Here is a 12,637-nt window from a genome sequence, read left to right on the forward strand (position 1 = left end):
TGTGTGAAAGAGAGTGTGAAAGGGTAGGGTCAAAATGAAGAGACAGCATTATAATTGTACATAGCACAGCACGAACATTTGAGGCAGTTCTTGCCTTATCTCCCCTGCCGCCCCCTCCATACCCAACGATTCGTTCCTTGTCTTCCATCCCCTCTGTGTCCCGTGTGTATGTGTGTGTGAGAGAGAGAGAGGTGCTAGCAGTCCCTGTGATAGTGGCAGGTCAGTTGCTCATTATAGCCAGTTAAGAGTGAGAGAGTGTGTGTATGTGCTGGTTTTTTTCCTTCTCTCCTACGCCCTCCGTGTCCGTTGTTTGTGTGGAGAGCAGAGATCTATATGGTCCTTTTAGCGTTGCTGTTGACGTCGCGTAGCAACTGTGTGCTGCTGGTTTTCATTGTTCCGCGATGTGTCTTATGTCACGTTACGTCGCTTAGTAACGGGTTCGCGATGCGATTGGTTGAGTGTCATTTGTCCGCCCTCGACGTCATGACGTTTGATGCGGGGGGCGGGGCCAACACTCATGGGTGAATTCCTGGTTTCACCACCATGCATTTAGAACGTTGGGACTTGTGGAGGTTTCAGAACGTTGGAGGTGCGTTTTATATAGAGAGATAAGAAACTGTGGCCATTTTTACAGCCAAGCTAAAAGTGGCAACAGCGCATGGGATTTTCTTGTGTGTGTTTTAGAGGCTTCTATTGATCATGATTTTATTTTAAGTCTGTTGGATTATTACTCTATTTGTATTTATTTCATTTTATTTATTTATTCATGTATAATTGTTTTTATTAAGATACCCCTGATGAAGACTGTGTTTGTCGAAACACAGCCCTTGTTGCGTTAGTCTATCAGCATTTATTTTGAAGAATATACTTTGGTCATCCTGAACATTTTGGTTGGCTTTCTCCACGTCTTTGGTTTGATTTGTGTGTCTGTGTGGAATTCATCAGTGCCCTCTGGTGTTTCAATAGAGTTAATCATGATGCACTTAATGCACAGCAAATGAACAAAGAGCAATACTGCCTAAGTCCAGGTTGTTTTTTGCTAAAAATAAAACAGCAGGGTGATACTGAAGTAGAAAACCAATCCACCATTGCAACCTACATTGGACAGCCTACCAATATGCCCAGGCCTTATGACAGGACCACTAAATATGGCCCATGAGTGAAGGAGTAGCCTAGTAGTTAGTGCAGCAGACTGATATTGGTGAACTGAGTTTGATTCCCACTGCAGCTCCTGTGTGACTCTGGGCAAGTCACTTAACCCTCCATTTCCCCAAGTACAAATAAGTACCTGTATATACTATGAGGCATATTTTCAAAGCACTTTGGGAGGCTAAGTTCCATAGGTTTCTATGGAACTTTGGGAGGCTAAGTGCTTTGAAAATGAGCCTCTATGTACACCGCTTTGACTGTAGTTCGAAAAAAACAAAACAAAACACAGAAAGGCAGTATATCAAGTCCAATTCTCTTATCAAGTTCTATTCCCTTCTCCCCACAACCCCTCCAGCACAATGGGGACACCCCAGAGTATATATGATTAAGACACGCTGGAGTAAGATACCAGCGGTATATAACTTTTACAGCATTCTCCTTAACAGAAATTTTTGTAAGAGCCTTTCCCATAGAATTCCAATCATCAACTACAAAAGTGATCCCCAACACTTTCTCCCAGTTCACCTGATGTAGAATGCATGGTAGACAGCATTTACGATAAAGACAAGAGATCAACTCCTGAGTGCCTCTGGAATCCTCACATAGGTCTTCCAAAAGAGTCTTCCCTCAACACAGCTTGTTTCCCAAGGGAAGCTGACAAAAAGTGTGTCAGCTAGATAAACGTATAAAGATCCTGGGATGGCAAACTATATTCCTCCGCTAGAGTAGCAAGGAAAATCAAAGATTAGTCATTTTTAAAAAATTACCCCATGTTGCCATACCCAGTGTGCAAAAACACCTCCTTATCACCCAGAGATAAACAGCGGATTACCCACAACTGGGGTATGCTGCAATAAGGGAGAGTGAAAATGAGTGCAAAGAGAATCTGAGTAATAAAAAGTGGTAAGAATCACAGGGCATAGGTCAGATAATTGTCCATGTTTACAAGAAAGCCACATAAGATGTTTCAACGACATGGAACCAACCATAACTTGTTCCAGTCAAACCAACAATTTATGGAGTTGTTCCTGAAACCATTCAAGCGCAGCCTGAGATTGAACTGCGCTATAATACCAAAATAAATTGGACACAGCAAGACCACCCCTCATCTTGTCCCAACAGAGAAAGAAATGGGAAAGTCGCAGTCACTTATTATGTCGAACAAACCTAATCAACCAATCCTGAAGACTGACAAAAATGCTCATGCCAATTTTATGGGAAAGATCTGAAACTAATACATCAAACACAGGATGATATTCATTTTTAAATTTGCAATATGCCTAAACCTAGTCAGCTCCAGAGTATCCCCCGCACTCCAAATCCTTGACTAGCTCTTTGACCAACACAGCATAATTAGCAGCAAATAAATCTTTAGGATTCGCAGTTAACATGAATCCCAAGTAGCAAATGCCCTGCTGCACCCAGAGGAAAGAAAATGACTATCTTAAGGTATCCAAACAAGCAGACAAAAGACCCATGGACAGTGCCTCTGTCTTTGCCATATTGACTTTAAAACCAGAAAAAGACGAATATGTTGACATCTTCAACAAATTAGGCAAAGAAATGATGGACAAGTGAGGGACACCAAAACATCATCCACAAACAATGAAAGTTTTAAGTCATGTTCCCCCACATGAATACCCATATCATCAGGGTTGGCCCATACCACCGCAGCAAACAGTTCCATAACCAAAATTAATAACATAGGCAACAGAGGACAACCCTGGAGAGTACCCCACGATAGTTCAACAAAAGCTGAATTATCCCATTAATACGAACACAAGCTATCGGGGTAGCATAAAAAGCCCAAACCCACCCCCTAATAAAAAAAAGCCTATCCCAAACTTAGCCATGACCTTATTCAAGTTTGCCTTCTCGGCATCAAGGCCAAGAAGGCAAAGTGGAATATCCAATTTCTGAGCAGAAAAAGTAAATCCACCCATTCTCCAGATATTGTCCATCGCCTGATGATCTCCAACAAAGCCCACGATCTGGGTAGACCAAAGATGGTAAAACCAGTACTAAACAATTTGCTAACACTTTAGCTAAAATTTAGAATCACAATAGGGTGATAAGATGCACACACTGATTTATCTTTATCAGGTTTAGGAATCACAGCCAACCAGGCTTCCATCATAGATGGACGTAACGATGCACCCTCCCAGAGTTTGGAGTAGAGCTTTTTTATGGCATTTGGCTTTTTTCTCCACCTGTGCCACATTTTATATTAGTGATAGGGAGTGGGCTGGTGATAGTTTCTGCTGTAGCTCCTGTTGTTGGGACTTTGTCTTGGAGGGGGTGTTTAGCTTTGAGGCTTCACTCCTTGCCTTTTTCTTCTTTCTTTTTTTTTGTATTTTTTCTCTTGTTTGTGTATTTTTTGTGGGTTTTATTTGGTTTTGTGTAATAGTTACATGTATGTCAGCAAATTGAGAAAGGTTCTTTGAATGATTTTGATATTTGTCCTGTTTCCTCTGTGGATATTGAATTTTTCATACACTGTTGTCAATTAGTGCAGACATCAACATCTATTTTGTAGGCGGTAAGGGCTCACACGTTAATCCTGTGTTAATCAACATGCGATAATGTAGCTGTGCTGATTAACACAGAAATGTCCATTCTACATCCCCAGACACGTCCCCTTTGCGATAAAATAAATATTTTTTAGCATGCTGTTTGCACATGCAGATAACTATCACAGGACACCTAAGAATAAAATTACAGAACACATAGATAAACATGGTATAATGGAACAGAATCAGCATGGATTCAGCCAAGGGAAGTATTGCCTCACCAATTTGCTTAATTTCTTTGAAGAAGTGAATAAACATGTCGATAAACATGAGCCGGTTGATGTAGTATAATCTAGATTTTCAGAAAGCCTGTGACAAAGTCTCTCATGAAAGACTCCTGAGAAAATTAAAGAGTCATGGGATAGAAGGTAATGTTCGGTTGTGGATTAGAAATTGGTTATTGGACAGAAAACAGAGGTTAAGGTTAAATGGGAATTTTTTTTAATGGAGGAGGGTGACTAGTGTGGTGCCCCAGGAATCTGTACTGGCAGTGGTGCTCTTTAATATGTTTATAAATGATCAGGAAATCAGAACAAGAAGTGAGGTGATTAAATTTGCAGATGACACAAAACTATTCAAAGTTGTTAAAGAATGTGCAGACTGTGAAAAATTGCAGGAAGACCTTTGGAAGTCTGGGAATCCAAATGGCAGATGAAATTTAATGTGGACAAATGCAAATTGATGCACATTGGGAACAATAATCTGAATCATAGTTACCTGATATTAGGGTCTACCTTGGAATTTACCACCCAAGAAAAATATCTAGATGTCACTGTAGACAATACGCTGGACATGGAGGGGAGGGAGGAGAAATTGCTAGACATGGAGGGGAGGGCAGGGGAGAGAGGAGAAATGCTGGACATGGAGGAGGGCAGGGGAGAGAGGAGAAATGCTGGACATGGATGGAGGGCAGGGGAGAGAGGAGAAATGCTGGACATGGATGGAGCAATATATATATTAGAAAAAAGGGAAAAAAGACTAAACGTCAGCCGGCGTGGCTAAACAGTAAGATAAAGGAAATCATTAGAGCCAAAAAACAATCCTTCAGAAAGTGGAGAAGAGAACCAACTGAAAGTAACAGGATAGATCATAAGGAATGCCAAGCCAAATGCAAAGCGGAGATAAGGAGGGCAAAAAAGGACTTTGAGAAGAAATTAGCGTTGGAAGCAAAAATACATAGTAAAAACTTTTTTAGATACATTAAAAGCAGGAAACCGGCCAAAGAGTCGGTTGGGCCGCTGGACGAAAATGGTGTTAAAGGGGCGATCAAGGAGGACAAAGCCGTAGCGGAGAAATTAAATGAATTCTTTGCTTCGGTCTTCACCGAGGAGGATTTGGGGGGGACACCGGTGCCGGAAAGAATATTTGAAGCGGGGGAGTCGGAGAAACTAAACAAATTCTCTGTAACCTTGGAGGATGTAATGGGTCAGTTCAGCAAGCTGAAGAGTAGTAAATCACCGGGACCTGATGGTATTCATCCCAGAGTATTAATAGAACTAAAAAATGAACTTGCGGAGCTACTGTTAGAAATATGCAATCTGTCCCTAAAATCGAGTGTAATACCGGAAGACTGGAGGGTAGCCAATGTTACTCCGATTTTTAAGAAAGGTTCCAGAGGAGATCCGGGAAATTATAGACCGGTGAGTCTGACGTCGGTGCCGGGCAAGATGGTGGAGGCTATTATTAAGAATAAAATTGCAGAGCATATACAAAAACATGGACTGATGAGACAAAGTCAGCACGGATTTAGTGAAGGGAAGTCTTGCCTCACCAATCTAATGCATTTTTTTGAGGGGGTAAGCAAACATGTGGACAATGGGGAGCCGGTTGATATTGTATATCTGGATTTTCAGAAGGCGTTTGACAAAGTGCCGCACGAAAGACTCCTGAAGAAATTGCAGAGTCATGGAATCGGAGGTAGGGTATTATTATGGATTAAGAACTGGTTGAAAGATAGGAAGCAGAGAGTAGGATTGCGTGGCCAGTATTCTCAGTGGAGGAGGGTAGTTAGTGGGGTCCCGCAGGGGTCTGTGCTGGGTCCGTTGCTTTTTAATGTATTTATAAATGACCTAGAGATGGGAATAACTAGTGAGGTAATTAAATTCGCCGATGACACAAAATTATTCAGGGTCGTCAAGTCGCAGGAGGAATGTGAACGATTACAGGAGGACCTTGCGAGACTGGGAGAATGGGCGTGCAAGTGGCAGATGAAGTTCAATGTTGACAAGTGCAAAGTGATGCATGTGGGTAAGAGGAACCCGAATTATAGCTACGTCTTGCAAGGTTCCGCGTTAGGAGTTACGGATCAAGAAAGGGATCTGGGTGTCGTCGTCGATGATACGCTGAAACCTTCTGCTCAGTGTGCTGCTGCGGCTAGGAAAGCGAATAGAATGTTGGGTGTTATTAAGAAGGGTATGGAGTCCAGGTGTGCGGATGTTATAATGCCGTTGTATCGCTCCATGGTGCGACCGCACCTGGAGTATTGTGTTCAGTACTGGTCTCCGTATCTCAAAAAAGATATAGTAGAATTGGAAAAGGTACAGCGAAGGGCGACGAAAATGATAGTGGGGATGGGACGACTTTCCTATGAAGAGAGGCTGAGAAGGCTAGGGCTTTTCAGCTTGGAGAAGAGACGGCTGAGGGGAGATATGATAGAAGTGTATAAAATAATGAGTGGAATGGATCGGGTGGATGTGAAGCGACTGTTCACGCTATCCAAAAATACTAGGACTAGAGGGCATGAGTTGAAGCTACAGTGTGGTAAATTTAAAACGAATCGGAGAAAATTTTTCTTCACCCAACGTGTAATTAGACTCTGGAATTCATTGCCGGAGAACGTGGTACGGGCGGTTAGCTTGACGGAGTTTAAAAAGGGGTTAGATAGATTCCTAAAGGACAAGTCCATAGACCGCTATTAAATGGACTGGAAAAATTCCTCATTTTTAGGTATAACTTGTCTGGAATGTTTTTACGTTTGGGGAGCGTGCCAGGTGCCCTTGACCTGGATTGGCCACTGTCGGTGACAGGATGCTGGGCTAGATGGACCTTTGGTCTTTCCCAGTATGGCACTACTTATGTACTTATGTACTTATGTACTGAACCTCCCCAAAGTCTTCCAAAGTCTTAAGTAGAACAATCCTAATAAATTACAAAAACAAAAGACTGAAAACTGATAATCCGCACTGTTGGCACCACTCAAAAAAACATGTAATGAAGTAATTTCTTAATACTAATCATCACAACCTATTGTTTGAAAAAGCCCTCAGAATATACCACCACTTTTAAGGCAATATCATTTGTTTTTTTGACTGGTGGAATAGCACCTCTTTCATTGGGCTTATTCTTATATGTGCTTATATGTGCTATTACAACAATCCAAACGTGCTAACATAATACTCATAAACAGTGCTCAAAAAAATCATAAACTTATCTTTCAGACTATTCTTTGGCTGACTCCGTCTTTTAATTTGTTGATTTTTTCATTGACATTTTATGATGAAGCGCCCTTGTAGCTTTAAACTGCCGATCTTACACTCATAGGTCCATTAAATTTCCCCTAGTCGCGCCTGACGCCGTGGGTTTCACTACTTTCCCTCAGTAACTCGGGTTAAATGTCATATTGTCTCTTGTAATCGGCTTAAACCGCACCACCATACTCTTTTTCTGCAGCAGAAAGTGGTGGTATATTCTGAGGGCTTTTTCAAACAATAGGTTGTGATGATTAGTATTAAGAAATTACTTCATTACACGTTTTTTTGAGTGGTGCCAACAGTGCGGATTATCAGTTTTCAGTCTTTTGTTTTTGTAATTTATTAGGACATGGATGGAGGGCAGGGGAGAGAGGAGAAATGCTGGACATGGATGGCGGGCAGGGGAGACAGGAGGAGATGCACATGGATGGAGGGGAGAGAGGAGACATGCTGGACATGGATGGCGGACAGGGGAGACAGGAGAAGATGCACATGGATGGAGGGGAGGGAAGACAGGAGGAGATGCACATGGATGGAGGGGAGGGAAGACAGGAGGAGATGCACATGGATGGAGGGGAGGGAAGACAGGAGGAGATGCACATGGATGGAGGGGAGGGAAGACAGGAGGAGATGCACATGGATGGAGGGGAGGGAAGACAGGAGGAGATGCACATGGATGGAGGGGAGAGAGGAGAAATGCTGGACATGAATGGAGGGGAGGGAAGAGAAGAAGTGAGATGGATATGGATGGAGGAGCAGGGAGAGAGGAAAATGGTGGACATGGATGGGGGAGAGGAAAGAGAGGAAGGCGATGCATTTGGATGGAGGGGAGTGAAGAAAGAGGAAGGAGATGCATACTGACAGAGATGAGGGAAAGGGAAAACAGGAGAAAAACTACACATGGATGGAGAAAATAGATGCTGGATGGAAAGAGGGAAGAGAAGGGGCAGACGCTGGAAGGAAAGGGGGAAGACAGGGGGCAGATGCTGGAAGGAAAGGGGGAAGACGGGGGCAGATGCTGGAAGGAAAGGGGGGAGAGAGGGGGGAGACGCTGAATGGAAAGGGGGGAGAGTTAAGATCGAGGAAAGAAGAAACAAGAGACTGGGACCATCACAATTAGAAACAGTAAACGGCCAGACCACAAAGTTAGGAAAAATGAATTTTATTTTTAGTTTAGGATAAAGTAGTGTGGTAGCTGTGTTAATAAATACAGAAAATGGAAGTAAGGTGATATCTTTATTGGACTAATTTTAATACATTTTTGACTACTGTTTGGAGACCAAACCCTCTTTCTCGTGTCAGAACAGAATACCATAACAGCAGTATACTGCTGTGACCTGAGGAAAGAAGTTTTGGCCTTTGAAAGCTAACTGAAAAATGTATTTAGTCCAATACAGTAAAATGATTGCATTTTCTATTTTCCCTATTAACAGCCATGTGCTAATTTCCCAATCAGCGTATGGTCATTAGTGTGAGACCTTATCACCATCTATTTACAAGGCGGAAAGGGCTCACACTAATTGGTTAGCAACAATGCAGCTGTGCTGAGTAGCACTGGGTATGCCTACTCTCCGCCCCAAACACTGCCCCCCAGCACTAAAAAATATTTTCTATATTTCAGCATGTGGTTAACATGTGCCTAACACACAACTACTGCAGGTCACCTGAGTGCACCCCGCGATAGTGGATTTTAACCTGCGGTAAGCACACATTAGTGCTTACCACAACTTAGTAAAAGAACCCCTATGATATTTCATGAACTATTACATGTATTACATGTAGGGAGGGATAATTGTAAGGGTGTTACAGCCATAATACGTATTATTTGCCTCTTAATATGTGCATCATATTACCCTAACACATGTTTACCATGGGTCACATAGTAATGAGTTGCAAAATAAGTAAATACATGTAAAATACCTCATTACTACGTAAATCAAATGCTGAACCTTGAGGCAAACACTACAAGCAGCGTTATTTCTGGAGAAATAATGCCAGCTAAAAGCTTCTTAAAGAGGCTAGGCACAAGTTCTCCCTCTTACTCACCATGACCTACCTCCCCCCCCCCCCCCCCCTGAGAAGGTGCATTCCCCCCTCAAGAAACCCACATCACATACCTGCCCCTGAAGGACCCTTTCTCCTCCTATAGCCTCCCACCCCCTTTCCAGCCTTACTTTACAAATTCTGGGAATAGGACAAGAATAATCCCCAGTCGCTCCTGCCCCTGCTGGCACTGGGTTAAAAATAGCACCAGTTTATTAAACAATATACAATAAGATTTCTCTGCCAAACCTCATACACTTTAAAAAACAAACAAGAAAACAAAATTGATAAAACATTTGAACGTAATTGAAAAGCATTAGGTATTTAAGTAAATACTTTCTCAAATACGGAATTTCAACATTTAAACTATATGTATTTTATGACTTCTGTTGTTTCAACAACATACAGAATAGTAGCATGTTTTATATACAGTACTCACCATTTGGGTATGGTGTTTCACAAAGAGTCAAAAAGTCAACAATTGGATGATCCATTTCAAGTACAGTAATTGCTTTTCCATGCATAATGGTGAGACTTGGTCTTCTACAAGCTTTGTCATACGACAATCCATCAGAAAATATTACAAATGGTTCACTGTAAAATTTAAAAAAAAAAAAAGGCATTTTTTTTGACATGCCATTTTTATTTTGGTCTCTTCTACCTTCAAATCAAATAATATTAGTGAGAGATCTGGTGTAATAAGCTTTCATTTGCCAGTACCTGGGGATTTTTCTCCTATTTTATTCCCTCACCCCCCCCCCCCCCCCCCCCCCCACACATACCAGGTAAGGTAATTCTATGGACAGTCCTAGGTTTTGCATGCATCATTATAGACTAGCACTTAGCAAGATGTGCATGCAAATCCTAATTTGAGCCAATTACAATAATTGGTTGTTAGCACCCAATTATTGTTAGTTATCAGCTCGTTACTCAATTAAGATGTATACGCATATTGGCTGCGCTTGCAATTTTGGGCAACATATATAGAATCCAGGAGTAAATGAGCTCCCCCTAACACTCTTGATGCTCTTCTGTAGAGCAGCAACATCCAATCACAGAAGTTACCGGTACCATTTTGAATTATGGTGCCAGTAAGGCAGGAGCAATTGAGTATTTATGGAATATATGGCTGTATATTTAATGCAATTAACACACTAAAATTTTAACTTATTAATGCATTAATTGCATTCCCCCCCCCTGGCAGCCCTCTGAGCTTGCCTGTACAGACGGCAGCACTAAGTGCAAGCTGCTTCAATCCATCTGGAGCCCTCCCTCTCTAGAATCCTGCCTCCTCTGACGAAACTTCCTGTTTCCTGAAGGTAGGACGCCAGAGAGGGAGGGCTCCAGCTAGAGAGAAGCAGCATGTACTTAGTGCTGCTGTCTGTACAGGCAAGTTTGAAGGGTCTGGTGCTTTGTCGGTGGTGTAGAACAGCCTTAAGATAAGGATAATGAATCCGGAGGAGGAGGCAGTGTTGGAAGAGCGCATTGATGAGCAGCGGCATTGATGAGAATGGGATTGGGTTTGGCAGATTCTTTTCAGAACACATACACCCTACAGTGTGGGTCGCAGCTGCCATGTGGCGAATGCATTGTGCACCACAGGACTAATATCTGCACCACAGAGGCCTCCACGACATACACCATGGACTTCCACAGGAGGGGGGAGGGGAAGGAGCTGCTTGATAGAGATTTATGGACTGAAGTTAAATTGCTGTTCTCCGGTGAACTCTTAACTGCCAGTAGTAAAATTTGGGCAATGTAGCACTCAAGGAGGTGTTTGCTTTCTTTTCTGTCCCTTCACTAAAAACACAAATAACCATATGGTATACCGGTCTGGACTACACGTACATGCACAGCTTCTGTGTTCTCCGGAGACAAGCAGGTACACTTTCTGGTGACATCTCCTAATGGATTCAGAGTGTTGGTGCTCTCCTCTAGAAAGCCTTTTGATTTACTGGGCACACTTAGGACTTCCCGTGCATTGTACAGCTCTTCTCGGTTAGTTTAGTTTCTTACCACTCCAGAATCAGTTGCAGTTCTCTTCTCTCCTCTCTCAATCACTCCCCAGACTACAACAGCAGGAAAGTCCAACGAAAAATCCAAACACACACCAATGCACAGGGGCAATGATATGCCGGCAAATGCAGAGATGGCAGAAGGAAAAAAGCTACCAGGGGGAGAGGGTAAGGAGACAAAAAGATGCCCAAGTGTGTGTGTGTGTGTGTGTGTGTGTGTGTGTGTGAAGGGGGGGGTGGGGGTAAGGAGAGGAAAATATGCCAGTCTAGGAAGGGGACCGGGAAGGAGACTCAGATCAAACCATCCTGTCTCAAGTGAGGTTTGTATGTGAGATGGTGTCCATAAAGGGGAGGGGAAAGAGTGAAGGAATGAGATGGTGCCCATGAAGGGGAGGGGAGGCGAGATGGGAGGAATGGTACCCATAGAAGGGAGGGGAGAGGAAGAGAAGAGAAATGGGAGGAGATGGTGCCCATGGAAAGGAGGAGAAGGGAAGATATGGAAACTAGATAGATTTGAGGAAGAAAAATCGAAGAAAGTTGAAAGTGAAAGATGGATATAATACAGGAAGTGGAGGAGGATGAAAAAAAAAGAAATAATGAATAGACGAGATGTCCTGGAAACAAAGTTCAGAGAAGAGAACTGTGCTGGGAGCACAGGAAAGCAGAACCAGAGAAAGGGAACAAGATGATTAGAAAGAAAATCACCAAACAAAGATAAAATAAATTATTTTATTTTTAATATCCACCCACCCCTAGCTCAACTCTTCATTTATAGTCAATTATTCTAATTAGAACAAGAGGGGAGAGTTTTCATTAGAGTTTTAATTACACTTAAGTTGCTTCTAAGAAGCAAACCCTAAATAAATTACAAATTACACCAAAAGGTTCATTATATTCACCTGATATCCCTGGTACCTTAAGAAGTTTTAATTAAACAATTCTATAACAGTAAGATGTAAACAGTAGTCCAGCAGCGAGAGGGGTGTTCTACAGTCTTTTGCATTGAATGTCACATGTATGATTATCTCCCAGTTGGTGAGATGTCATATGTGTGTGCTCGATACAAGGAGCTCCTAGCTCTCAGAGAACGAATCCGTTCTCTTGAGGCCAGAGTAGCAGACTTGGAGGAGCTGAGGGAGACAGAGAGGTACATACAGAAGGCCTACAGGGACATTGTAGAGAAGTCCCACCTCCAATCTGGCAACCCCTATGCTACCTTGGAGGAGGAAGGCCTTCTAAAAGGAGAGCATCACCCTGGTGCAGCTGGAAGTAATCCTGTAGACCGGACCGGCACACCAGGGAATACAATATTCTCTCATACCGAGGATGTGTCTCCAGGAGCTACTGATCAGGTGGGAAGGGTTAGGACGGCTATTTTAGTTGGTGATTC

General features: G+C 42.6%; 1 protein-coding gene across 2 annotated transcripts in view; it reads right to left on the reverse strand.

Annotated features, from left to right (window-relative positions):
• Positions 1 to 12,637, reverse strand: part of STXBP5L (syntaxin binding protein 5 like) — a 663,841-nt gene that overhangs the window by 377,822 nt on the left and 273,382 nt on the right. For both annotated transcript variants that reach the window (XM_030203985.1, XM_030203984.1), the window contains exon 10: positions 9,672 to 9,826. In XM_030203985.1, coding sequence (XP_030059845.1) covers positions 9,672 to 9,826 — 155 coding nt within the window. The remainder of the gene's footprint in view (positions 1 to 9,671; positions 9,827 to 12,637) is intronic.

Source organism: Microcaecilia unicolor, chromosome 5 (genome assembly GCF_901765095.1).
Source record: "Microcaecilia unicolor chromosome 5, aMicUni1.1, whole genome shotgun sequence".
Lineage (NCBI taxonomy): Eukaryota > Metazoa > Chordata > Amphibia > Gymnophiona > Siphonopidae > Microcaecilia > Microcaecilia unicolor.